Source organism: Tachysurus fulvidraco, chromosome 11 (genome assembly GCF_022655615.1).
Source record: "Tachysurus fulvidraco isolate hzauxx_2018 chromosome 11, HZAU_PFXX_2.0, whole genome shotgun sequence".
Taxonomy (NCBI): domain Eukaryota; kingdom Metazoa; phylum Chordata; class Actinopteri; order Siluriformes; family Bagridae; genus Tachysurus; species Tachysurus fulvidraco.
Window position 1 is genome coordinate 6,742,931 of NC_062528.1, and position 26,783 is coordinate 6,769,713.

General features: G+C 38.8%; 1 protein-coding gene across 2 annotated transcripts in view; it reads right to left on the reverse strand.

Moving 5' to 3' along the window:
- Positions 1-26,783, reverse strand: part of LOC113660485 (roundabout homolog 2-like) — an 88,063-nt gene that overhangs the window by 16,546 nt on the left and 44,734 nt on the right. For both annotated transcript variants that reach the window (XM_047820789.1, XM_027174032.2), the window contains exons 7-12: positions 26,629-26,753; positions 18,318-18,489; positions 16,839-17,044; positions 8,183-8,264; positions 6,310-6,472; positions 902-1,068 (exon numbers count right to left, since the gene is read on the reverse strand). In XM_047820789.1, coding sequence (XP_047676745.1) covers positions 902-1,068; positions 6,310-6,472; positions 8,183-8,264; positions 16,839-17,044; positions 18,318-18,489; positions 26,629-26,753 — 915 coding nt within the window. The remainder of the gene's footprint in view (positions 1-901; positions 1,069-6,309; positions 6,473-8,182; positions 8,265-16,838; positions 17,045-18,317; positions 18,490-26,628; positions 26,754-26,783) is intronic.

Consider the following 26,783-nt stretch of genomic DNA (forward strand, 5'->3'; position numbering starts at 1 on the left):
AAGGTCTCATATGCAAATCCACATTTTTATCTTTTTAAAATGGGGCAGTGGTGGCGCAACTGGTTAAGGCTCTGGGTTGTTGATCGGAGGATCGGGGTTCAAGGCCCAGCACAGTCAAGCTGCCACTGCTGGGCCCTTGAGCAAGGCCCTCAACCCTCCCTGCTCCAGGGGTGCTGTATCATAGCTGCCCCTGCCCCTGCACACTGACCCCAACCTCCTCAGTTGGGGTATGTGCAGAAAAGAATTCCACTGTGCTGTAATGTATATGTAGCGATAATAAAAATCTTCTTCTCTAATCTTCTTCTTTATCGACTGTTTTCCTGAATTCCTCCATAATAACATCCAAAGGATTTTCACAAGCTGACTCACAAACAAAGTTTTCCATTGTATGAGGTCCAAAATTGAATTCCATTTATAATATGTATGCAACAAAGGGTTTTGATTTATATGAATAAGAATGCGAGATGTAACTGTAGTGTACAGTAATATATGTAATATATTATTATGTAATATAATATGTAATGTATATGTATACATAATATGTAATGTAGTTTGTATCAGTAATCATAGTAAATGTGGGTAAACCTAAGCGTACACAAAGTTTACAGAGAAAAGGACATCTGGGCAATCTGTCTGTTAGCAAAGTGTTTATTTCCTATAATTGTTCAAATGAAAATAAGGCTTGAGACCCACAATCACATTGCACTGCTGACGGAGATGGTCTGGCTAACGGATCTCATTCTGTTTGAAATAATAGATGATAAAGGTTTCTTGTGTGCTTACATGTCCATGCAAGGTGTAAACAAGGCTTTGGACTCTTCTGTATATACACATAGATGTCAATCATAACTCAGTGAGACAAAAGAATTCAGTAAATCTCACATTTGGTGATCAGACTCACCTTGCGTTCTGACAGGCTCTGAGATGGGGCTGGGGTCGCTCAGGCCGTACGAGTTCACTGCACGAACAATGAAAAGGTACACAGTGTTGGGGAAGAGACCAGACACTGTGTGTTTCTCCTGCTTCACTTGATCTGCTACGGTCTGCCATGTGTTTCCCACTGACTGACTAAAAAAAACAAGAACAGGGTTTCAAAAAAATCTGATCAACATGTTAAACATTTGAGATGTATAATTGCATAAAAGAGTAACTCAAATACATGGTGTTGCTTTTCAGTTGATATGGTTAAGCACATTTATTCCCACATGCCAAAAAAACTCTCAGGAGTTTCATGACCTTAACGAATGTCATGATATCAGAGCGTTTTTTTTATTCTTTGGTATGCAGCACAGAGTGGACAACAGGGTTGGGTTCGAATTAAGTTTGGGCGCTCTGGCAGACACAAATGAACATTTTCAATCAGTACAAGCAAATGAATTATTTTATCGCCGCAAGTCTGTTAGAAAATGAGTCAGGACGCTGTTAGCTTTCAGTGCGTGATGTTTGTCTTTACTTCTGTTGGTGTAACCTTAAAAACAGAATTATAGCGGTTTAAGAAAACCTCTTCAAATTTTAAATGCTTATGAACAAGCAGTTGGAGAAACTCAGAACACAAATAGGTTTAATATCATCATATAATATACACATTTGTGTGAAAAAACAAAACAAAACAAAAAATAACCTTTTTGTTTTCTGTAACTATATAATATGTAATAATATATCGCCTGTAATAGGCTAGGTATGAACAGAAAAATGTATAAAAAAGAATACATTCTTAAATCCCTGAGTGACTATTTTCATGAGTTTTATTCACACCACTGTGGAATGTGACATGTAAAAGAAATTCAATGCTAAACATGGACACAACAAAACAGGACACAAATACCTGAATTATACAGAGTTCACAATTCTCCTGGCATGGTCACTACAAAATCCAAGAGTCAATCTACAGTCCAGAGTAATGGAGAGAGTGGGAAAGAGGTAGAGAAGTGAGTGCAGGCAAGTTGGAATTTGTGGAGAAGGGTGTCAGGAGTTCTGTGTGATGGGAAAATATCAGCGAGAATCAAGGGGAAGGTGTACAGGACAGTGGTGAGACCGGCCATGCTGTATGGTTTAGAGACAGTGTCACTGAGGACGAGACAGGAGTCAGAGCTAGAGGTAGCCGAGCTGAAGATGTTGAGGTTCTCTTTGGGAGTGACAAGATCGGACAGGATTAGGAACGAGTACATCAGATGGACAGCTCATGTTGGACGTTTGGGGGAACAAAGTTAGGGAGGCCAGATTAAGATGGTTTGGACAGATTCAGAGGAGGGAGAGTGAGTATATTGGTAGGAGAATGTTGGACATGGAGCTGCAAGCAGGAGGCAAAGAGGAAGGCCAAAGAAGAGGTATATGGGTGTAATTAATGAGGATATGAAGCTAGTGGGAGCAAGTGTTGAGGATGCAGAAGATAGGGATAGGTGGAGAGAGATGATTCGCTGTGGCGGCCCCTGAAGGGTAAAGCCGAAAGAAGAAGAAGAAGAAGAAGAAGAAGAAGAAGAAGAAGAAGAAGAAGAAGAAGATGCTAACAATTAAAACAGTCTATGAAAGACTGTATATTCAAGAGTTAAATTCCAAAACACAATAAATGTGAAAATCCCAGCAAATTAGGGAAAATGAATTCCCATGGGTCAAGTCAAGTCAAGTCACTTATTGTCACATCACCACAGCACATGTGCCTTGGTGGGTGAAATTCTTGGGAGCGAGCTGCAGAAATTGCAGAAACAATTTACATACAGTGAAATTAACAGGTGAAAATGTGCAGTATGCTCATACATAGTCAGTACACACTGTGTACTAATAGACATATTTACAGTGTACATTATACTGTATGCAATATGTACTAATATATAAATATATATTATATATAAACTATGTTAAGGTGCAACAGATTGTACGGATACAGAAATGTCATGGATGTGTATCGGATGGTATCCAGTGGTAACAGATAGATTATTGTATTAAATGCAGTGTGTATGTATAGTCCTGTTGAAGTTAACGTGCAATGTGTGGCATACTATATTGTGGAAGTACAGTATGCTGTAGGGTGTATTAGTTATGCCTGCTAATTAGTCTGATAGCCTGAGGGGAAAAAGCTATCATTATGCACGATACAAATTATCCACCATCACACTGCAGGCAAAAACATATTGTTTAATGGGTTAAAAATGAATTTCTTTGCAAAAAGAAATTCCTTTTATTTTTTAACAAATCATTACATGGCAATCTTGAAGGCCTATGACCTTTAGGTTTAGCCAGATAATCTACTCCAACAGCAAAAACAATTTCACACAAAGGTAAACGTACACTTCTAATGAGATCTTGTGAAAATCCTGTGGAAAAGATTCCCCCCCATATCTTAATTTCCTGAGTCTCTATTATCACACCCTTTATTGGCTAGTGTATTACTATTGATTCATCCCAGACCGCATTACCAATGTTGAAACACAGACGTCTGTTAGCTCATGTATGCAGAAATGGGTTGATGGCACTTTCCTCTGTGTACTGTATGTTACACAGTGATGCAGCACGTGATGCAGCATGAGCAGCAGTTACAAAAGATGCTGTCACACCATGTATACTGTAAAATAATACAAGCATTTGTCAAAAATCCTTTTTTTCATAGCATTTTTTTGTTATTCTTATTCTTATTTGTTATTTTGGAACAGTAACATATTCAGACATCCACACAACTGCTTATAAGGAGCAAATAAACTGGGACTTTCGAAAGGTTGTTATGCATACGCATTATTAGACAAAAATATGTGTGAATGTCTCATTGGTGTGGAGTTTGCAGATTATTAATGAACCTCCTTTTCGAACTGCTTCACCTACACCAGGGCAATGCATTCATTTCTAACCTTGGGAAACATGAAAAGGTTTTTGCTGGCACCCAATCAAAATAGCAACATGTCAGACTGAGCTAGTAAATTATGCTGAAAGTTAATCCTGGTGCTCCCGTTTATTAAAAACGTCAGAACACAAGCTATGCTGAATAGTTGTTGAAAGGAAATGCACACACACGTTCTACATGTGTGAAAGACAGATTTGACGAGAGCCTTTCTACTACATACAGTACAGAGACTCAGATAGAAAGACGGTATATGTGCAAACTCTCTGAAGTGTGAGGAGGCCACGCTATAAATCGGAACACATCCTTAATAAGGTGTCAAAGCAAAGCTAAGTAATGACTTGACCTCTGCTTCCAACCTCGCTGACACCCCACCATGAATGCACAGTTGCCCCAGACCATACAGTATCTGTGGCTTTTACAGCAATACAACCAGAACATTCATCATCAACTTCCCATCTTATCTGTTTTACTTCCTATTGTTACTCTCAGGTCAAAAAGTCCTGAATATAATCTTTGCATTGTGTAATTTTGAGAATGACTCATCATCAAAAGCCAAAGATACAAATATCCCTTTAAAAATATTGCTTAGACCTGAGTTAAACAAAAGAGTATTAAAAGGATTCTGCAACAGAAAAGCCAATGCTCTCGGGTGTAGCCTGAGCCTCCATCAGCATGACAGCCTTTGAATAGAGCTGCTCCGAAAGCCATCACCCTAATGAGACCTTTCCACAATACGTACCATTCTGAAAAAGCAACTGAAAAAGCAAACACAATGATGTGAGATGGATGGGGTTAGCCCTAGTGCATTGTCTTTGTACCTGAAAGCTGATTTGCATGTAATAATGAGCTTTGAATCTTGGTGGTAAATTAAATAATAATGAATCCAGTGACAATATCTAGACCTGTTTATATACAACTTAGTCATACAGAGATAGATAAAGACGAACAGCCTCATGCCAACGAGTTGCTCGGGAAAGTTTCATTCAGCTAAGTCAGGTGTGATACACTGAGGAAAACAACATATGTGCTGACATCACACACACCCACCCCCCATTTGGTGCACTGTGCTACCACATCCCAGCATGTAAACAGCAATTCCATCACCAAGCTCTCTGTTTCTTTCTGTTCTGTCTTTTTTGAAGAAAGACAAAACCACAATTTGTCATGTTACTGAGAATCCAGGGAGAACCAAACCTTTGGTCCTGAAGGCTCTCCAGTAGAGGAGACAACACAAACATCTTACATATTGTTATGTCAATTGAGTTCATGAAACCCAACTGATGTCGCTGGACCAGAAAACACACACAGGCACACAGGCATACACACACACATGCACACAATTACACACACTCATGCACGTACATGTCTACACATCCTCACACACACACATGCGTACACACACGCACACACGTACACAAACACGTGCGTACACACACACACACAGGCATGCACGCACACATACACACTTGCGCGCACATACGCATGCAGAGACACGTTCACACACACACACTACTGTTTCTTGTATTTTCCCAAGCCTAATTAATCCTGTTTGCCAATCTCCTGTTTTCTTGAATTTCATTCAATTTTATTTGTGTAGCAAAAAAAAGAAAAGAAAAAGGGTGACACCGGAGAGTGGGATTAGAAATCATTTCCCTTGTATAACTGTGTACTACGTATATGGACATAAAGTGCAATTGTGTACCCAAGAAATGTATTCTTGTTATAACAGGAAGTCTATCATGCTGAACTTAACCAACTGTTCAGTGATGGTGACTTAAATGAATAAATCTTTGTGGCGATTGCAGTCCAAAGCTATCTCCATGATGTCTAACTTGTGCCATCCATAACAATCCCATATATCTCCAGGCTGCCACACCTGCTTTTGCATCTGTCTAAGATTCCATCTTGTGACACATATAGTACATAAATTCGAGCTCTGTGTCATTCTATGTAGCTCTGTCTTTGTTCTACTGTATGTAGCACCATGGTCCTGGAGAAAGGTTGTCACGTTTCACTGTGTACCGTCTCAGCAATATATGGTTGAAATGCCACTAAAAGCTTCTTTAAGTACTGTAAGCTGACTTTACTTTGACTTGAATTTACAGAACTTCCCAGAAAGCTTCCTCCTATCATCAGTTCTGTGCTTTTGTTTCGTAAAGGGCAACACATTTTGAATTAAGTGGAGCATCTGCCATGCAAGTCCCTGTGAATGAGCTGTTACTACAGAACGATAGCATATTACAAGGAGCACGTTAATATATAGGCGGGAGTTTAGTTCCAGGCACTACTGTCAGTGCTGTGCTTAACAGACTTTTATCACTTCAACAGAACGGTGAAAAAAATTCCACAGCATCTAACAAAAACGTTTGTGATTCACACTCGCGACGTCACAGAGCTCATTACACTCACACACAGACAATACACACTGGAGGTGAGAATTGGTGTGAAAGTACCAGTGTAGCTCTTAGCGGGTTTACCTAAAAGCTTCGATAATGTAGGAGGTGACAGCAGCGCCTCCTTCGTGCTGGTTGGGTTGCCACGTCAGTGTGACGCTGCTCTGGCTCACGTCCGTCACAGCGGGCTTCAGCGGGGGACCAGGCAGCTGCAGGGTCTGTGAGAGCCGCACCAGGGATGACGTCTCTGTAAGACAGACGTGCTTGTCTTACTATACTTGTGAGGACATAATTATTAACAACCCTCAATGACAAAACCTTTTTGTAAAAATAAAGCTGCAGTTTCAGAGTCAGCTATGTTGCTTATTGGGACAACAAAACATTAGCTCGCGGGTTTTAGGCATCTTTTGACTGCTGTGTTTGTATAACTGGATCCTTACACGACGTGGTCTTCGCATAAAGATGAAGAACTTCTTTTAAAACCAATGTAGTATACAGTTATAGAAGCTAGCCACAGGGGTTAGCCACAGGGATTTCTGTGCAAGTCCAAGGACCAGATAAATAAATAGAGGGCGTCAGGAAGGGCATCCGGCGTAAAACGTGCCAAATTTGAACATGCGAGTCGTCAGTATGAAGAAGTAATATACAGTTACAGAAGTGGAATGATCTATAATCACACTGTCTGATGTGTTCCCTTTTGAGGCTGGTTCCTTTCAAGGTTTCTTCCTGTTGTCTCCTCAGGGACTTTGTCTTTGTCTCCTCAGGGACATTGTTGCTTCTGGCTTTCTCGCTAGGGATCAATTTCAAATTTTATATCCGGATTTCTGTTAAGCGGTTTCATGTGAATGTCCGTTTGCTAAAAGTGCTATACAGGTAAAACTTGAATTGAAATAAATTTGTTTCTTAAAGTTAAAATAACCACAGAAGACGCCCGCACACTGTTAAACTGTTCCAATAAATTTAATGGTGCAACGTTTCGACCATCAGGTCTTCGTCAGGCACAATATAAGAATGTGATCACCTCACCTCTATAAATAGGAAACAGGTGTATGCCTTAATTACACTCACTTTCAAAGTAAGGCACACGATGCATAAAGCATTAATCAACTCACATGTTACAAAAATCTTAAATAAACACAGAAAAATACAAAAATAAAATAAAAAAAATGTACAGTTCATATCAACAATACAAATATAACCATTTAAAGATCTATAAAAATGGCTTAATGTCAAACTCATCATCGAGCCCTAGTGGTGAAAAAGTATTGAAAGTATTCGAAACATTGCACCATTAAATTTATTGGAGCAGTTTATCAGTGTGCGGGCTTCTGTTGTTTTTCTCGTTGATTATTTGTTGCCCAGCACCTGTACCCTAACATTTTTTGGGGGGATTTTGGATGTGCAGCCCTCCTCGCAAGCTTCTGATCTTCCTTTCTTAAAGTTGAGCATCAAAATATCTTATAGGCAGAAAAATGTCTTATAGGCTTTTATACTGACTGTTTCCCTAAATTCCTCCACGTTGCCATCCAAAGGGTTTTCCCACACAAACTCACAAATAAAGCTTATTATTATTGTATGGTTGTATGAGGCGCTCATCAGCGATTTATCTAAAAATTTCATTCCAATGATAATATGTTTGTGAATAGCCTGGAATTCAAATCCCAGGTTTATATTAATAAAAATTCAAGCGCATAATTTTACATAATTACCATGCGCATGTTTAAATTATATAATTTCTTTATGCATTTAACCCTTCGCTTGACATGCCTTTTTTCTCATTATGCTATCTTCATGTTATTCTTTTCCCATTATTTTATATGAATAAACCTCTCCCACTTTGACATACCTTGTTCCAGAACGTAATCTGAAAGCCTGGAAAACATTTTAAATGCATGCACTGGGATGTAAAAAAAAAAAAAAAAAAGTTCTCATTGTGAAGAATTCTTTGTTGTCTCACCTCTCACTGTGATGGCACCACTCCACCTCGTCTCTCCTGCGGAACTGGAGGCTACACACGTGTACATCCCTGAGTCGGTCTCCTAGCAACAGTCAAGGCCAAATAATCTCACTTTATGGATGAAAGCAGGCAGAGATAATTGCAAGCAGCGCACCGTATCCAAATGGAGCAGATCAAATGGGACATTTGGGCAGATACAGCCTGTTTGCTGAGAATTAGAGGTCACCCAAAGAACTGACAAACATTTCTGTACGAGTACATGACTTTGTCTAACAGCTTGAAATCAGGCCGTGCAGGCCACTTAAAATCATCTACATGCAGCATTTAAAATAGTACAACCACCTCAGTAAACTAGGGATCCATGGGATGGGTGCTGATGGGGAAAAAAAAAGGTGAGACATACTGTATTTAAATATACGAGGTATACACTCAGTGGCCACTTTATTAGGAATACATCTACATCTGATAATTCATGCAGTTATCCAATCAGCCACGTGTGTGACACTGATGCAATGCATGAAATCCAGCAAATACAGTGAGCTTCGGTTAATGTTTACTCTAAAAATCACCATGGGGAAAAAAAAAGCTGTTCCATAGAAGTGCAAAAAGTGGTAATCTGGGTTACCATAGTTTTCCTGTCAGCTTCAACCAGTCTGGTCATTCTATTCAGTTCTCCATCCTCCTCTCCCAACAATCAGTATCAGAAGGTTTATGGGCCAAGTATGTTGATACACACAAGGAATTTGGTCCCAGCTGTTTGTGACTCTCAAAAGTACAGACATACTGTAAATAACACTATACTATACAAGACACTGAGACGATGAGATATGAGTATGAATATAGAATATGAACGATCAGTTATGTACATAAAGTGTGGGAGTGCAAATAACAATATCGTGCAATATTATGCCTTTTGTACAATGTATAGCAGCAGTAGTGTGTGTAATATATACAGATAATGTGATGCCTGACAGTCTTGATAATGCAGTACTTATAGATACTGTATGAAGCAGTGAATATAATTATGGTGAGTTGATGATCAGGGTGATTGTCTGGGGAAAGAAACTGTTCCTGAGTCTGGCAGTTTTAGTAAGCAGAGTTCAGCAGCACCTGCCAGAAGGGAGGAGCTGAATAAGGTGTTTCTGCCTACAGAACAGGATCTTTATATTTTGTTGTTTTTTTCACACCAGGCTGTGTTAACTCTAGGGTGTATTGTGCATATAAATCCCTGAAGTGTATCAGTTCCTGAAATACATAAACCCAAACACTCAGTTTCCCATTACACTGGACTCCTCCACTGGACAACACACCTGCAATTGGCAGACGTTTAATTCGAGCTCTTCTGCTGCATATTGTCTCACACACACTGCTCACCTTTATAAACCCCTTTTAGTTTCAGCCACAGTGCGACACATACGTTCGGTTTCCCTAGAGTCAGTGTTTGCTTCTTCTGGTTTATGACTTTACTTGTTCACTGTTTTTAATTTTGTATACTTTTATATACTGTACTTGTTGCCTGTTATTGAGACTTCCAAGTGTTTTGGACTGTTTGCTGTTAGAAATAAAATCAAACCTCCACCTGTATTCTCCTCATTGTCTTCTCTGCACCAATAACTATGGCACAGTCAAAGTCATTGAGAGCTTTCCCTATTCTCAGGATTTATGTTAAAATGAACTCATATTCCCGCCTCCGCCTTGTGTGTGTGGGGTTTGCATGTTCTCCCCGTGCCTCGGGGTTTCCTCCGGGTACTCCGGTTTCCTCCCCTGGTATAAAAACATGCATGGTAGGTTGATTGGCATCTCTGGAAAATTGTCCGTAGCATGTGATTGCGTGAGTGAATGAGAGTGTGTGTGTGCCCTGCGATGGGTTGGCACTCCGTCCAGGGTGTATCCTGCCTTGATGCCCAATGACGCCTGAGATAGGCACAGGCTCCCCGTGACCCGAGGTAGTTCGGATAAGCGGTAGAAAATGAGTGAGTAAGTGAACTCATCTTCTCAAGTTCTAAATGATTGATTGACCGGATAACTAGATGAATTTGCAGGTATATATGTGCTACTAAGCAAGCTGCTCTATTATTACTTGATTTTCTATTAAAATATAAACAGCAGGTGTCAGTGGCTACACCACAATGTTGTTAGAATTGCACAGACCTGAAAAAGGTCATGTAAAGACCTCCTTTGAAAGGAGAGCTGCTTGTTCAGTGCTGCCCACTGCTTCAGTATTCAAGCCAGCTTTACAGAGTAATGTGAATTAAGCATTACAGTCCACTTTTTGGAAATGTCTCTTTATGCTATCTAAGCCTTTGATAGGCTAATGCATCTCTCGTGTTCAACACTATCACGGCATGACAGATTCGCTTCACTTCGCTGATGTATTGGGCATGGAGAAGGCGCATTACCACTGCGACTGAACCTTATTGAAAAGGGACAAAGCTTAAAGTGTTTCTTCACCTGACAGTTTCTAATTAGAATTCACCAGACTATAAATCACATGCGTTCTGAATTAATTACTATAGCCAATACGCTCTGTTCAGAGCTGCAAACAGCAGGTGAGGTGAGAAAAAGCCCAACTGGCACTCTGTCAAAGCCACTATTTACATTTCTAAATGAGCCCATTAATTACTAATACGATTTTGTGTGCTTAATAGGAATTTGACTGAAGAACAGTATGGAACAAAGACATGGGAAAGAGAAAGAAATAAAAACTTAATGTGACACACAAAATGAGTAAAAACAATAGTACTTGTTGGATGCTTGGAAACGAATTTTAATTCTTTTTTTTTTTTTAATTTTTTTTTTAAGCGACAACAACTGCTGGTGACTCGATGTGGGCGTGTCCAGGGATGTGACAAAGTTGAGAAAGTTATGCAAATATAGAGCGACTTCCAATCAGAGTGAGGATGGAAGGGCGCAGGTGAACCGTCCGAAGATCACACGGCGCTTCTCCTGCATCTCATATGATGGTTTTATATGCAAATTTCAAATCTTCCTCCAGGATGTTTCATATTAGTTTGAAATTAGATTTGGAATGCTAGTTGTGCTACCCACTGATTAATGTTATTACCGTGGCAACCGGTAGTAGTAACGCCTACTGTCAAGCAATAAAATCACTGTATGGGTAAACGATCAGAAGCATCGCGTAAACTAGAATCTAATGATTTGGAGTGATGGAAAATTTTATAAAGGTGATTAAAATGAATTCATACCATTCTAAATCATTTATTAAATAGACAAGCAACTGGGCCCGTATTCATGAAACCTCTTAGTGCAAAGAGTCGCTTCTACTGACAACATTCTACGAAAATTCTTAGAAATGCAATGCACCTTGAAATTAAAGAGAAGATCCTAGTATAAATAAAAGGACAAAAGACTAAGGAGTTAGGAGAATGACTTTTTAAGAAGCTTAAGAGTTTATTTAATAGAGAAGAAAATGGCCAAAAGCTGAAGAGGAAGAAGAAATGTATTGTATACAATATTAATAATGGTAGTGAGTTAATAAGGTATGATTAGAACGTGTAGGGATTTTTTTTTTGTGACCGATCATATTAGAGATAACATCTTTGACACAGCACAAAAATGCCATTGTGGCAGAATAACAGTGGCACATAATTTGTCTCTATGACATTTCTGCTCTGTGTTGGAGATGTTTACAATTAGATTACATTACATTTAATGCATTTGTAACATACAGATTAGAGCATCTCTAATAAGATCGGTCATGAATGTAATCCCGACACGATAAAGTCTCAAATATCTTAACATAGAGACAAACTGAAGGGTTATAATAGACCAGATTTTTTTCTTTTTAATTATTGCCCAACCAATCACAGTCTTCAAAAGAATGTGTCATACTTAGTAACAGTGTTAAGCCCCGCCTCCTCTCTAAGATAAAATTAGTTGTATTTTCCTTGCTCAGAGTTGTTATGCTATTGTTCCTGAATCACTCTTAAACTAAGATTCCTAGATACAATTTTTTAAGCTAAATGATTCTTAGAGTCTTTATAAATGCAGACATTGGTGTGTAAAAACATATTCAACATATTCACAAATTAACAGCAAACCTACCAAGATCCTTGAACAATGATCACAAACTGATAGGTTGTACTGAATCGATTCATATCGTAGAAGCGTGAGTGTTGAATAAAACAATCATAACGTACGTCAAGAAGAGTCCCGCTACTAAAAATGAATCAAAACCAACACTACGGCTGCTGACGGCAATCCGCAATGCAGTCAAGTTAATGGGCTCAATTTTTATACCAGCGCAAATATTAAAATCATCATTTTGCTATTGGGTCCAAGCCAATTTGTAAAGGGTTTTGCAAAGACGGCACAACAACGCATATTAAATCACAATTTGGATTTGTTTCTCAGCGCAATTTGATTCAAGAAAACTGTCAGTTCTGCATTATTTGCACTCGAGCCACAATTACATTAAACTAAGTGCCACTATTCCTCCTTATTCACTGTACACCTGCCTGTAATGAGAAGGGAACGATCTGTTCTATATTGTGTACTGAATCTAAAACTCCCAATTAGGAAACAAACAATGACTAAATGAGTGAAATGAAATGAATAAACAGGGTGAGTGATTTATAGCTGCATGCAGTGTCTCACTTGAAATTTATCAGCGATGCAATCCACACTGGGCGCTTTTATCGAGACCGTTTTAACCCCCAAGTGGCTTAGGAGTTTTTTATTTTAAGAAATACTGGGGATACAAGTAATAAAAAAAACAACCTTCTTCAATCTTTTCTAAAGCGAGATAATGCTTCCATTTTCTATTTAAAACTCTAGAGGAATAGCAGGATGATGGATGCTCTGGAAGCCTTTTAAAATTGTGTTGTTATGGTTTACATCACCTACAGTGTGTTGCTCTTTGGGGGGTTGTTACGAGAAAAAAAAAGGGAATTAAACCGGCATTAACTCCTCTATTTATGCTCGTCTTACATGCGTTTACACAACGTGTGTTTGCTTACAGTGTGTTCAGACATGATTAGTGTGCAGTGACTCATGAGCATTCAGCTCCATTGATAAAAACACATAGTGTAAATTTTCTAGTTGTTTTGTTTTACTAGTCAAACTACATACTAAATATAGTGGTCTTTTATTTGGAAGCATAAACCACAGAATATAGATTGAATTTGGCTTTATACGGTGCTTATAAACCATACAGGGAAACTTTGCGTATGCCTGAAGTTCACAAATGATGTTATCCATCCCTGACATTCATCTTGTTTTTCTCTTGAGTAATTTTCGATTTCTTTATTAGCCTCATGACTACTGGCTTAACCTCAGGGTTCCCAGACTAGAGGTTGGGACCAAGCATGATTTACAAATGAGAAAAACTCAAGTCTCCGGTTTTGTATTATTGATTTATTTCACAAATGAATATCATGACTATTGCTTTATTGCTATAAATATAAGTAAGGATTCTGAGTTATTATTTTAAAATGTTAGTAGGAGTCACCTACAGGCAAGCCATGTTTAAATTAGAAGTGTTTGCGTTGTTTTAGTCTGACACGGTGCACTAGTGTGGGAGTTCAGTAATAAAAAATGGACACATTTCTCCATCCATCTACCTCCGCTAGTTGCTCGACATCACCGCGTGGCTCTGACTCAGGGGAATAACAGTCAAGAAAGCAAACGTAAAAATATCCAAAACCACTGACTGATTATGGATATCTAGGCATGATAAGGATGAAAAATAATGAGGGGAATCTTAAACGTTAATAAGGCCCACGGTTCTTAGGAAAAGAGATAAACGGATATAATTGGATATCACAGCAGCTCACCTGACCATGCCTTGTTAATAATGTTTTGATTTGCAGTTTGTTCTGCTGTGAGTCACTTGTGTTGAAGATCATAAAAATAGTTACACAATGAACTGATTCTATGCCTTCTGCCTTATTTTTGTGCATGAACTATGATCAAGAAAATACAGCCCAAGGAAATCAAATTTAAATAATATAATAATAAACAATGTAAATATCTCTGGTGCAAGGGTGATGATTGTGGTGTTATTCAGGGAAGCAGAATCGGTAACCTCCTGATCTGTGTACCTCGTAGTACCTCATTATACTCCAAACGATTGCACTTTATGTAAATTTGGAGTCGTTTCATTTTTTTTTTTTTTTTACCTCTTGATCTTTTAGGTACTTGATTACATTCTTGCTGTTGTTATACAGTATGTCTGTGTCAGTGCTCCGAATTTCACAAAAATGACGATAAAGGCGTTCTGTTTTTATTCTATTCTTTTTCTCCTGACTTGTACCTGATTTTGGCTATCGTTTTGTTTTGTCTGCAGATCGTTTATAAAAACCGTTCACCTAACAAAAAAGCAAAGGAGTACCAAAAAGAATTAAAGAGCTAGTTACTCTAATTGTTATTTATTGAAACACGGTGAAGCGAATAGCAATTTCATCTCTGCTATAATATCAGCTGATCCCAATCAATTCCCATCCTTCAACTCCATTGGAGTTCCTAAGATTTTGTGAATTTTCTTCTGTTTTTTGAAACATTATTTGGGAGAATACATACAGTGCCTTGCAAAAGTATTCATACCCACTGCACCTTTTCACATTTTGACACGTTACAACCACAAAGAAAAATGTATTTTATTGGGATATTATGAAATAGACCCAAAGAAAGTGGCACATACTGTAATAGTGAATTGGAATGAAAACTAAAAAACCTTTTTTTTTTTTTTTACAAATAAATATCAGAAAATTGTGGTGTGCATTTGTATTCAGCCCCCTTTACCCCTAACTAAAATCCAGTGAAACCAACTGCCTTCAGAAGTTACCTAATTAGTAAATAGAGTGCACCTGTGTGTCATTTAATCTCAGTATAAATTCAGCTGTTCTGTGAAGCCCTCAGAAGTGTGTTAGAGAACATTAGTGAACAAACAGCATCATGAAGACCAAAGAACACACCAGACAGGTCAGGGATAAAGTTGTGGAGAAGTTTAAAGCAGGGTTCGGTTATAAATTAATATCCTAAGCCTTGAACATCTCACGGAGCTCTGTACAATCCATTGCAAGCCTACCGACACCTCCACCTAAACTGACAGTCCGTGCAAGGAGAGCATTAATCAGAGAAGCAGCCAAAAGGCCCATGGTAACTCTGGAGGAGGTGCAGAGATCCACAGCTCAGGTGGGAGAATCTGTCCACAGGACAACTATTAGTCATGCACTCCACAAATCTGGTCTTTATGGAAGAGTGGCAAGAAGAAAGCCGTTGTTGAAAGAAAGCCATAAGAAATCCCGTTTGCAGTTTGCGACAAGCCATGTGGGGGACACAGCAAGCATGTGGAAGAAGGTGCTCTGGTCAGATGAGACCAAAATTGAACTTTTTGGCCAAAATTTATAACGTTGTGTGTGGCGGAAACCTAACACTGCACATTACCCTGAACACACCATCCTCACCGTGAAACATGGTGGTGGCAGCATCATGTTGTGGGGATGCTTTTCTTCAGCAGGGACAGGGAAGTTGGTCAGAGTTGATGGGAAGATGGATGGAGCCAAATACAGGGCAATCTTAAATGAAAACCTGTTAGAGTCTGCAAAAGACTTGTGACTGGGGTGGAGGTTCACCATTCAGCAAGACAATGACCCTAAACATACAGCCAGAGCTACAATGGAGTGGTTTATATCAAAGCATATTAACGTGTTAGAATGGCCCAGTCAAAGTCTAGACCTAAATCCAATTGAGAATCTGTGGCGAGACCTGAAAATCGCTCTTCACAGACGCTCACCATCCAATCTGACCGAGCTTGAGCTATGAATGAAGAATGGGCAAAAATTTCACTCCCTAGATGTGCAAAGCTTTTAGAGACATACCCCAAAAGACTTGCAGCTGTAATTGCAGCAAAAGGTGGTTCTACAAAGTATTGCCTCAGTGGGGCTGAATACAAATGCACACCACACTTTTCAGATATTTATTTGTAAAAAAATTTGTGGACACCAGTTCTCATTTTCCTTCCACTTCACAATTATGTGCCACTTTGTGTTGGGCTATCACATAAAATCCTAATAAAATACTTTTTTGTTTGTGGTTGTAACGTGTCAAAATGTGAAAATGTTCGGTGGGTATGAACTCTGTAGTGACAAGTGAAAATCATATCGTGTCCAATATCATGTTTAATATCATATCGTGCAATTTTATCTTTCTTTATTTTATCTATTTTGTATAAATAGGATATTTCATTTAGATTCCATTTAGATTTATTTCTCTTGTGTACTCAAAAACAGTCTCTGGAAAAAGAATCTCCTTTGAAATGAATAACATTTAATATCTTATCTTATTTTTTCTGATCTTATCTATACAAGTTAATCCTCCTTGATATGGTAATATGGTATCAATTATCTGGATTAATTTAAATTAAATGACTAAATTAAATTAAATGTACAATAATAAAGCTGGCAACTAACACACTTTATGTTCCACGTTAGAATCAGTCGAGTCATTGTAAATGTTTCAGATCAGCTCTATTAGCTGTGTGTTTTTGTAAACTTTTCCCTTGATTTGAAAAGTCTAGTCAGAGCCAGATCTGCCTTTATATGTGCCATGTGTATATTATATATGCTTTCCATTTCCGACCCACTAACTAACGAAAGCCAACAATCTGTTTTGCCTTGAACTGTCCATCAAATACCTGCAGGCTGCTGATGTGTAAAGTGCCGTTTTCAATCAAACTGACGTGGACGCCATCTGCCGAGAGTCTCTGTCCGTCCTTCTCCCACCTGATGCTGGGAGGTGGGATGCCCATTACATGGCACTGGAGCTTGGCACTGGAGCCCCGTGCCAGCGTCTGGTTACCTGGGCCATGGTGGATAATTGGGGAAATGAGGTCTAAGGGCCCTGCGGAATAAATGGAGCAATGTTGTTGTTTTTAGATCACCTGAGTGTGTCACTTTTGCCTAAAATATTTAAGGGACATGGACTCATTTGAATGCTGACAGTCTTTTTTAATAAATGTTATATTGTAAAGGTCCCAAAGCACCTTATCCTTGCAGACTTACAGTATTATTACATCCTGTTATACACTGTATAGGCAAAGGGATGTAGACGTCTGATTATTATACTTATATACGCTTATGTTCCACTAGATTTTGGAGTGCAGCTTGGGGATTAGTAAGATTGGGCACCGATGTAGGATGAAAAGGCTTGGCACAAAATCAGGCACAAAGGTGTTTTTCCATTACAGCATCAGCAAACCATGTGTTCATGAAGCTAGATATTGGAAAATCGGTGCAAAATCTGTACATATAACATATATACATATAACATATATAACTTAGACTAGGCACTAAAATATCTGTGTCTGTGCTCAGATTTAAAACTGTAAACACAAGGGATGGTTTGTGAATTCCCCAATCATAATATTGTCATAATCAGCCTTAACTAAAAAAACTAAAATGTGTCGGTCCTGATTTACTTGGTTTATTTCCCTGAAAATCTAGTAACCTAAACCATCATGACCCAGAAAAGGTATTTTGTAAAAGCTGCTCCATGTTCATAGTAACAAATGTGGTCTTTATTTGAGATCTTACTCACGTCTGCATTACAATAAAAAAACGAGCTCTTGCTCCTATGACTTTTATTTATTATTATTATCTGTGGTAGCCTAGTGTTTAAGGTGTTGGGCTACCAATTGAAAGGTTGTGAGTTCAATCCCGGGTCCACCAAGCTGCCACTGTTGGGCCCCTGAGCAAGGCCCTTAACCCTCAATTGCTCAGCTGTATAAAAAAAAAAATGAGATAATGTAAGTCGCTCATGATAAGGGCATCTGCCAAATGATGTAAATGTATTTCTTTTGTTTTATTCTGTCCACCGGATCCCAGTCCCATTACATAACTGAAGTCTCAACCCAAATGATCTGAAAAGCTCTTTTAAATTGCACCTGTACCCATTTCATTCACATGATCTGTTTAATCAGACAATGAAACTATATTGATGATGTATTTATTTAGATCATTAATATAGCGTTAATATACAATGTGCACACACTGCAAGTCAGCGTTCAGTAGTCAGCATTTACTTGATTATTTGTATGAAAGGACAATATGTAAAAATGAGAAGTGTGTTCAAATATCAGTTTCAGTTTTCTATTAGTTGGAATATTTGTGCTTACCAGTGACTACCTTCAGGAAGGCTTTGGATACAGTGCTTCCTGCCACACTGATGGCTTGGCACATGTAGTAGCCAGAATCTTCACTGTGGACAACAGTGATGATTAGCTCACCGCTCATGGACACGGAGTAGCGTCCAGCCTGAGAGGGAGGTTGCCCTGGGAATAGCAGCATCTATAAAACACACACACACACACACACACACACACACACACACACACACACACGCGCGCGCACACACGCGCACACACGCGCACACACGCGCACACACACGCACACACACGCACACACACACACAGATTTTTCTTAATATTGTTTTGAAGACCTTCTATCGACATGATTCTAATTAAAGTGATGCCTAAACCTGCATCTTTTTATCTTTTTACATACAAGCTACATACAATTTCTAAAGGTAAAAATGTAAAGGATTCAAACGGTAAAAAAAAAGTCAAAGTCAAACTGTTGGATATTCTCATTCTTGTGACACGTTTGGTCACCACCAAGATACAGACACAAGCATAACCACACACCAGCATCTCTGTTTGCTCAACATCTCATTACCCGTGTCTTGTTCATCAGCTGCATCATTACACCCTTATAAAAATGTATGTTTTCCCTGTGACTTTGAGAAGTAAGTCATTTACTTGCATCTCTCTTTTTCTCATCTACTGCAGAGTTCTCTCTCTTTCTCTCTCTCTCTCCTTCTCATCCTACTCTCTCTCTTTTTCTCATTTACCACAGAGTTCTCTCTCTCTTCCTCCCTCCCTCCCTCAATCCCTCTTTCTTGCTCTTCTTTCTTCTCTCCACTCTCTCCTCTCTTCTTCTCTCTCCCTCAATCCCTCTTTCATGTTCTTCTTTCTTCTCTCCTCTCTCTTCTCTCCTCTCTCTCTTTCTTCTCTCCTCTTATTTCTCCCTTCTCTCCTCTCTCTTCCAGCCTCCCTCCTTCCCTAATCCCTCTTTCTTGCTCTTCTTTCTTCTCTCCTCTCTCTCTTTCTTCTCTCCTCTTCTCTCTCTCTCTCTCTCTCTCTCTCTCTCTCTCTCTCTCTCTCTCTCTCTCTCTCTCTCTCTCTCTCACACTCACTCTCTCCCTCAATACCTTTCTTGCTCTTCTTTTTTCTCTCTTCTCTCTCCTCTCCACTCTTCTCTCTCTCACTCTCTCCTTCAGCCTCCCTCCCTCCCTCCCTCCCTCCCAGGGGCATGTTAGAGTGATCAATCAAATGACACCAGGAAGGTGGAGAAAACCCAGACGAAACCCACATAGATACAGAGAGAACATGTGAAGTTCAGACACAGACTGTAACCAGAGCTCAAGATCGAATCATGAACCTTTAAGCTTTGAGGCATCAACACCACATGCTACATCACCACAAATTCAGATGTGCCATTGATTAAAACTGGCTGACTGCGTCTCTGAGACATGGAGCCATTTTATGGCCATAAAATGCAGAAATTGCACAAATTCTTGACATTTACTTTAATATCACAGCCGAGATCAGCACCACTCCTGACTACAAAAAGCACCATTTCCTGACAAAAGCATGTTCATGAAAATCTACACAATACATCAACATACAATAGTGTTTTCATGTCCACCGTACCTTTTACTTTTATTTCTCTGCAAAAAAAAAATATTTTAATACAAATTTTGCCTTAGATGTTTGTTTGTATGTCTTCATTATTAGTGTTTCAGTAGAACGAGGACAATTAAAATGCTACACAGAAGTGTATACTGTTTGTGTGGCTTAGCGAGTAGTGTAGCACTTTGTAGACTGACACCATAATGGAGGCTGTCTAGTTTTATCTGCAGAAACAGAAGCAAAAGCGATAGCCAAAGGCTGCAGAGGAACTGTGGCAGGATCTCCAAGATGCCTGGAAAAATGTAACATAAAAAAAAAAGTTGTTTTTTTTCTTAGTATACCTGGAAAACTGGTACAGCTTTAAAAGCAAAAAAAAAGTCCAATACCAAAGTGATTTGCCTAGTTTGTTTGATCAGGTTTTTTTTCTTTAAAAAGAAAGTTTAAACTTTTTTTAGGCATCTTTTGCTGTAAAGAATTTCTCCTTTTTAAGACATAAAGCATGCGTTAAGACTATATAATCAAAATATTGGTCTCTAAACCACGGAGGTGTGTCTGAGCTTTATTTCTGTACCCAAGGTGACCGAATCAGAAAAAAACAGGCCATTGGAACAATGGGATTTCATCCATTTTATATAATTGACTCGTAATCCCATTTAATAAAATGTAATCATTAGCCCCAGGGCTTCCTGATAAAATACCCTTTCAAATCTAGTCCTACTAAAACTGTGCCTTCTGTGAATACTGGGAAATATTTTAAGATATGCAAAACACCTTACACTACTGGGAAATTGTTGTGAATAAACGCTGAAGGGCTGCCGAAAGATTGAATAAAATTCCACAGGCCGAGATGCTTATTGCTAAAAAGATGATTTTTCTGCTTTTAGAAGTTTATCCTATCTAAATGGATTATTTGAGTTTTGTTTTTTTTTGTCCTGTAGAACATTTTTCAACTTGGTTCAAAAGCATTCATATCCAAATTTGATATTTTGTTTGGTTGGATAAAAATAGATAATGATGTCTTTTAGTGCCACGAGGATTGAAGGATTGCATGGCACAAAAATGCATGCTAAATCAGCACACACTCACCTCAAACCAGGGCAAGCTGTTATGCAATCTCAAAGAACCTTGAACAGCCCACGGCTGGTACGTTGAAAGTAATGCTGATGGTGATATAGTTCTAGTATTCTTTATAGTGTCATGATCTTTGCCTTTTTTCTGTTTTTGCCTGCAGTTTTTGTGCCACAAGTTTTTCTAGATGTTTCTACTGTCTGTTGTACTGTATTTTTATATGGTTAGATGTCTTTTGGTAGTTTTGGAAGGAGTTTTATTTTACCTCCCTTTTATCTCTAGATGTCAAAAGGACATCCTGATAATGTGGTATTAGACTGTGGTCTATTATGCAGAAGAGTTTGCATTCCAATGCTATCATCTGTCACGACTGGCTCTTAACTAACATCTGAGCAGCTTACGAGGAAACCTTGGGTTCGTTTACAGTCTTAAATGGCCATTAAACTCTAGTTTTCACAAGGCTCTGCTTCCAGACTTGAGAAATATGCATCAGACATGAACCCAAACATTTATCTTAATAAAATTAAAGTCTAGCACGAGCCAGAAGACTTTATGGAAGAAAAATAGAAGTGTAACATAGATGAACAAAGCAGAATCGGTATTATTTGGTGAGTATGCCAAAACACAAGGAATAATATTTAATTATTATTATTATTATTAGTAGTAGTAGTGGTAGTAATAGTAATATTTCTCTACTAGGAGCTCTCTCAAATACAAACATACACACACCAAAAAATTGGTGTTGTTTTTTTTGTTTATCCTGTAGTACACGGGTATTCTTTTGTTAAATATTATTAAAGATCTTAAGCACAGTAGGAAAAAAAGATGCATAATGTGCATTGATAATAACAGAGATATTTTCCTGTATGTTGAGAAATGTGCATTATTATTCTTCTTTTATTATAAGTAGTTACGTAGTAGATATTATTGTTCTACTATTATGATTATGATTATGATTATGATTATTATTATATTATTATATATTATTATTATTATTAGTAGTAGTAGTAGTAGTAGTAGTAACAGTAATATTGTTTGGTTGTTGGGGCACACTGATATTTGTAGCACATCCCAGAAGATATGATAATGTTAGCTGCTTGTTTGCTGACTCGAGCAGAGTTTAAGTTTTGGACTGTCTGGTTTAGTCTCGTTTAGTTGGACCAAACCAGACAGTGACGGAAATACAAAGGGCAGACTCGCTAACAGCTGTGTAGAACTGGGTTAGGAAGGTTCCTTAATTGGCAGAGGAATCGTTTGATGTGCTATTTTAATGATGAACAATATGTCTCTGACTTCAGGTCCTTATAGATAAAGATGATCCCTGGAAACCTAAAGGACCTCAAGGATCTCACTTTGGGGAGGTGCAGTCTGGGGATTTTTCCTAAAGTCACAGTTTCGAGGTTGTTAAGCTCCAGGTTGTTGTGCACCCGAGTGTAAGTCTGTCCACCTCCTTCATGTGTATATAATCCTGTTGTTGTATTGGATGAACCAGATGATCGTGTCATCCGCAAATTTCAGGAGCTTGATATTAGGGAAGCGATCATTTGTGTAGATGGAGTAGATGACATTCTCCTTCATCATTTTAGTATATTAAATACACAATAGATCACATTCATGAAAGGTGGATCTCAATAAAAATTTCTGGGGTCAGCCCTATTTGTGGGGTAATGCTGAACTGTTTTACTGTATTTGCAAAGCAAAATGTGCTGTTTGTTCGTTGCCCTACCGTAATGTTTTTACCTGAGATTGGTAGTAATTACAGCAGGCCCAATTACACATTTGCCCATCCCTCATGTTACACTGACGTTGTGAATATGAGCATTAGTTTCCATGATTAAAAATGTTGGCAGCAGTAATGTACTGGTATGCATAAAAAAGTGGCCTTACTTTATTCCGTGAAGCAAATTCCTCAAACAGCTCACTGAAGACAGAATAATTCACAGGCCTTCGATTAAAGAGTTCTCTGGCTCAAAAGGTTTCTCCTTTATGCTTCACACTCAATGCATTTAATATAATCTTCATTTACACACTTAAAATCATTTTCACTACTTTTTAAAGTTGGCATGTTTCACTGTGAGTTTCTAAACTCTTCTGCTTGCAATAAAGCTAGACAACTACAGTACAGTATGAGAAAGAAGCTCCAGGCAGACAACTATGAAGCTGGACTACTGTTTACTTTTGTATACACTCCCTCTGCCTCAGACTCCTCAGCCTCAGTCTCCACTTTCTCCTCCTTATATAATAATTGTATCGGTACTAATCGGAACCAAATGCTTCATGCAACAAAACTCTGTTTGTTTTCTGCTGCTATTTAAGCTATTATGGAGTGTAAATATTATCTTTAATAGAAAGCGGTGATGAGGGCTGCCAACCTGTGGGCACAGAGATTTATCAGGGATAAGGATCATTAAAAAATGAGCACAAGGTGCCGCATGTTGCTTGTATTGGAGGAAGATTCTGTCGTTTACACAGAGCACTGTCTGCAGTCTGCTTTGCTTTGATTGCTTTGCTCAGCCATTTTGCTTAAACATCATTAATTCTAAAATACATGTCATCTGTTCATTAGTGTAGAAATATACACTGCTGGTGTATTTGCTGGTGTCACAGCATTTTGTATGTTGGTGACGCTTTTGTCACAGCATTTTGTGTACACAAAGGCGTTAATAATGATTTGACGTCTCTGAGGTAAAGAAATAGCCTTAGATAACAACAGACATCAGAAAGCACAAGCGATTTCAATATGTGTCCAATTCTCCCCAAAAACTAAAGCAACAATCAGTAACAAGGTGGGAAAAGTAAGTACACCTTATAATCATGTAAGATAGAACCACTGTTAACAGCAAAATCTTGAAGCAAATGTTTCTGTGGGAGTTGATCTGTATCTTACACTGTTTTAGAGAAATCTTGGCCCACTCTTCTTTAAAAAATTGCATCAGTTCATTGACATCAGAGGTCATTTATTTATGCACAACTCACTTAAGATCTCGTTACAGCATCTCAATGGGTTGAGGTCTGGTCTCAGACGTAGCCATTCGCTACATCTTTTTTTTTTTATCCATTTGGATGTTGATTTGCTGGTGTGCTTGGGATCATTGCTCTCTTGGATGACCTGATTTTGGCCCAGCTTAAGCTGCTGGACAGATGGCTTCCCATTTGTCTCAAGAATAATGTGGTGTAAAGTGAGTTCATCATTGCCACAATGACTGCAAGTTTCACAGGTTTTGTTGTGCAAAACAAACACCCCCATGCTTTCTTGACAGTTGGTATGGGGTGTTTGTGGTGATACATGGTTCCATGGTGCTGTGCATGATGACCAAACATCACCTTGCTTCTTGCCTAGGTCTCATCAGTTCAAATGACATTGTTTATTTGTGCTGCTCTGTTTTTGCATACTGCTATAGCTATAGCTAGTCACCCTGCCATGAAAACCATACATGTAGCTGTCACAAACACAAACATTTACTGTGCTTACAGTGGCCTGTAGGTCACATGATGTAGCTCGTCTCTATATTCTCTATAGGTTCTCTATATCTCTGAGAATTAATGATCTGAACTCGGACTGAGTTTGAAGAATCCTTCTGAATGTAAAATAGTAAAGTAGTGGCATGATGTAAACACCTGACAGCTCCAGAACTGCCAAAAGTTCTTCTTTAATAAAGTTGGTCACACATGATGATTAATCTTAGGAATTTAATCAGTAACACATGGCTGATAATTATTCTCTTAATGATTGTGAAACTAGGAAATTACTTATTTTTCCCACCTGATTGATGAGTGTTGGTTTACGTTTGGGAAAAAATTAGAACATCTTGAAATCTGTCATTTTTTTCTGTCGCAAGACTTTATTTGTTTGCTTGTAGAAGACTGCGAGGACTACATGGATAATATATAGGCTGTTACTTGTACCAGAGCCTTTCAGGGCAAGTGTGTCCTGATTTCAGCATGCAGTCTCCAGAATGCTACACTGTCAGCCATAAACATACAGCACCTCAGTATTTAAGCAAATTAAACCTTTTATACAGAAATATTAAGCACCCACAGGGATTGAACACTTCTTGGCTGATTTTGTACATTTGAGGTAAAAGAATTTTTTTGTAAAACTACTCCTTTAATATATTCACTAATAAGGTAACTATTTTAAAGCTGATCTCTAAGTGCTGCTTTTTTAAAGAGAAATACATTTAGCCAGAGGCCTCTTGGGCCTGTTTCCATATTTGTAAAACCTCTGGCTAGCATACAGAAGTGCAGAGCCAGCTTTTTGTGTGAGCAAGGCGCCTAATGATGCTCATGCAGCAAAAGGTTTTAAAACTTTCCTTGCTATGTGAGTCCAGTGCAATGCTTGAAGAGGCCTACCTGTTTCATTAAAAACAACGATATACGATATATAATATAAATATGTCTCCGCCTTTGAAGTTTCCTGCTTCAGTTCCTTCCACAATAGCCAACATTAATAATCCCTGATATACAAATTAATTCTTTCATTTATCTGTTGAAGAGATATAACCTGAATGGGAAGCCACACACATCCACACAGGGGAGGAACTGGTAAACCCAGAGGACATAGGGAGAAGTAACCTCAGGATCCAACTGGGACCCTGGAACTGTGAGGCGGCAAAGATACAGTACTTTCTGCAATTCAATCGTGCTACCACATCAATATTAATAGCAAGCAACAACCTGGTTTATTTATATGCGGTGATTTGTCTGTTAAATAAGAGATCATTGAAATCTCAAAAATAGTCATATTTATCATAACAATATAACAGATAAATGGGTCTCCAACGAAGTCGTCGTTAATATTCTGTACTCACAACGCAAAAGGTGATTCTTAGAAATGACTGATGTAGTACTGAAAATCTCACAGACTCCTGATTCCTGCATGATTCACTCAGTATTGCTGTAAACAGTTGGGCAGAGTGAATTTGAACCAGTGTGATTTTCATACACACAAACTCACACACGCACACAGACACACACACACAAACACACACACATATACATTACATACTGTACAGCAGCTGACTGTAAAATGACTAAAGCTAACTTCACTGAATACCTGCACGAACAACCCTAGGAAAATCACTGCACCATGCCTCCCAGGAGGCTTTCATCGCATTCACTCGGCCTGTTGTCTATTTATAGAATTGTAGTCTCTTCCTAACCACTATCAAGCAAGAGAGTGTGCAGAGTGAGTCTGTGTAGGTCTGAAGGAGAAGCATTATCACCTGATGTTCTTCACAACCACCACGCCGCCTCCTTCACATTTTTTTCACTAAAGCGTCCTTCCTGAGACGCAGTCCTATAACGACATGGATCTGCCTTTATATCTGCTGAGCTGAAATGAGCCGAGGTTTTGATTTACCACTTCAGCGTAATCAGCACAAGGCTCCTAATCAGCATTGGCGACGGATAGGGCAGAGAGACTGCTTATTGAGAAACTCTGGCTTGTTGGGTGAATTTAATGAGTCATGGATGAAAATGGTGAGACGCACAAAATGAAAGAAATTAGCACCAAGAGCTTAGAATGATTAGGCGTCTGTAGCCCACACATAATAGCTCATCAACAAATAGTGCTGTGTTGTTATTGAGAGTTAGCATGAAGTGGAGCCTGAAAGCAAAACATGGCCATTTCAGCTCATGTTCTCAGGTCCAGTAACTGCACCTGTACCTGATTCCCTTCTTTCTGCCAGAAAACTGCTGGAGGAGGGTTGCCTTTTGTGCCACAGTGGAAAGTGACAGTCTGTCCTTGGGCTGAGACCTGGTCCTGGGGCTGGAGGACAATCTGCGGGGGGACTGTAAAGGAGAAGAGAGGAGAGGTCTGAG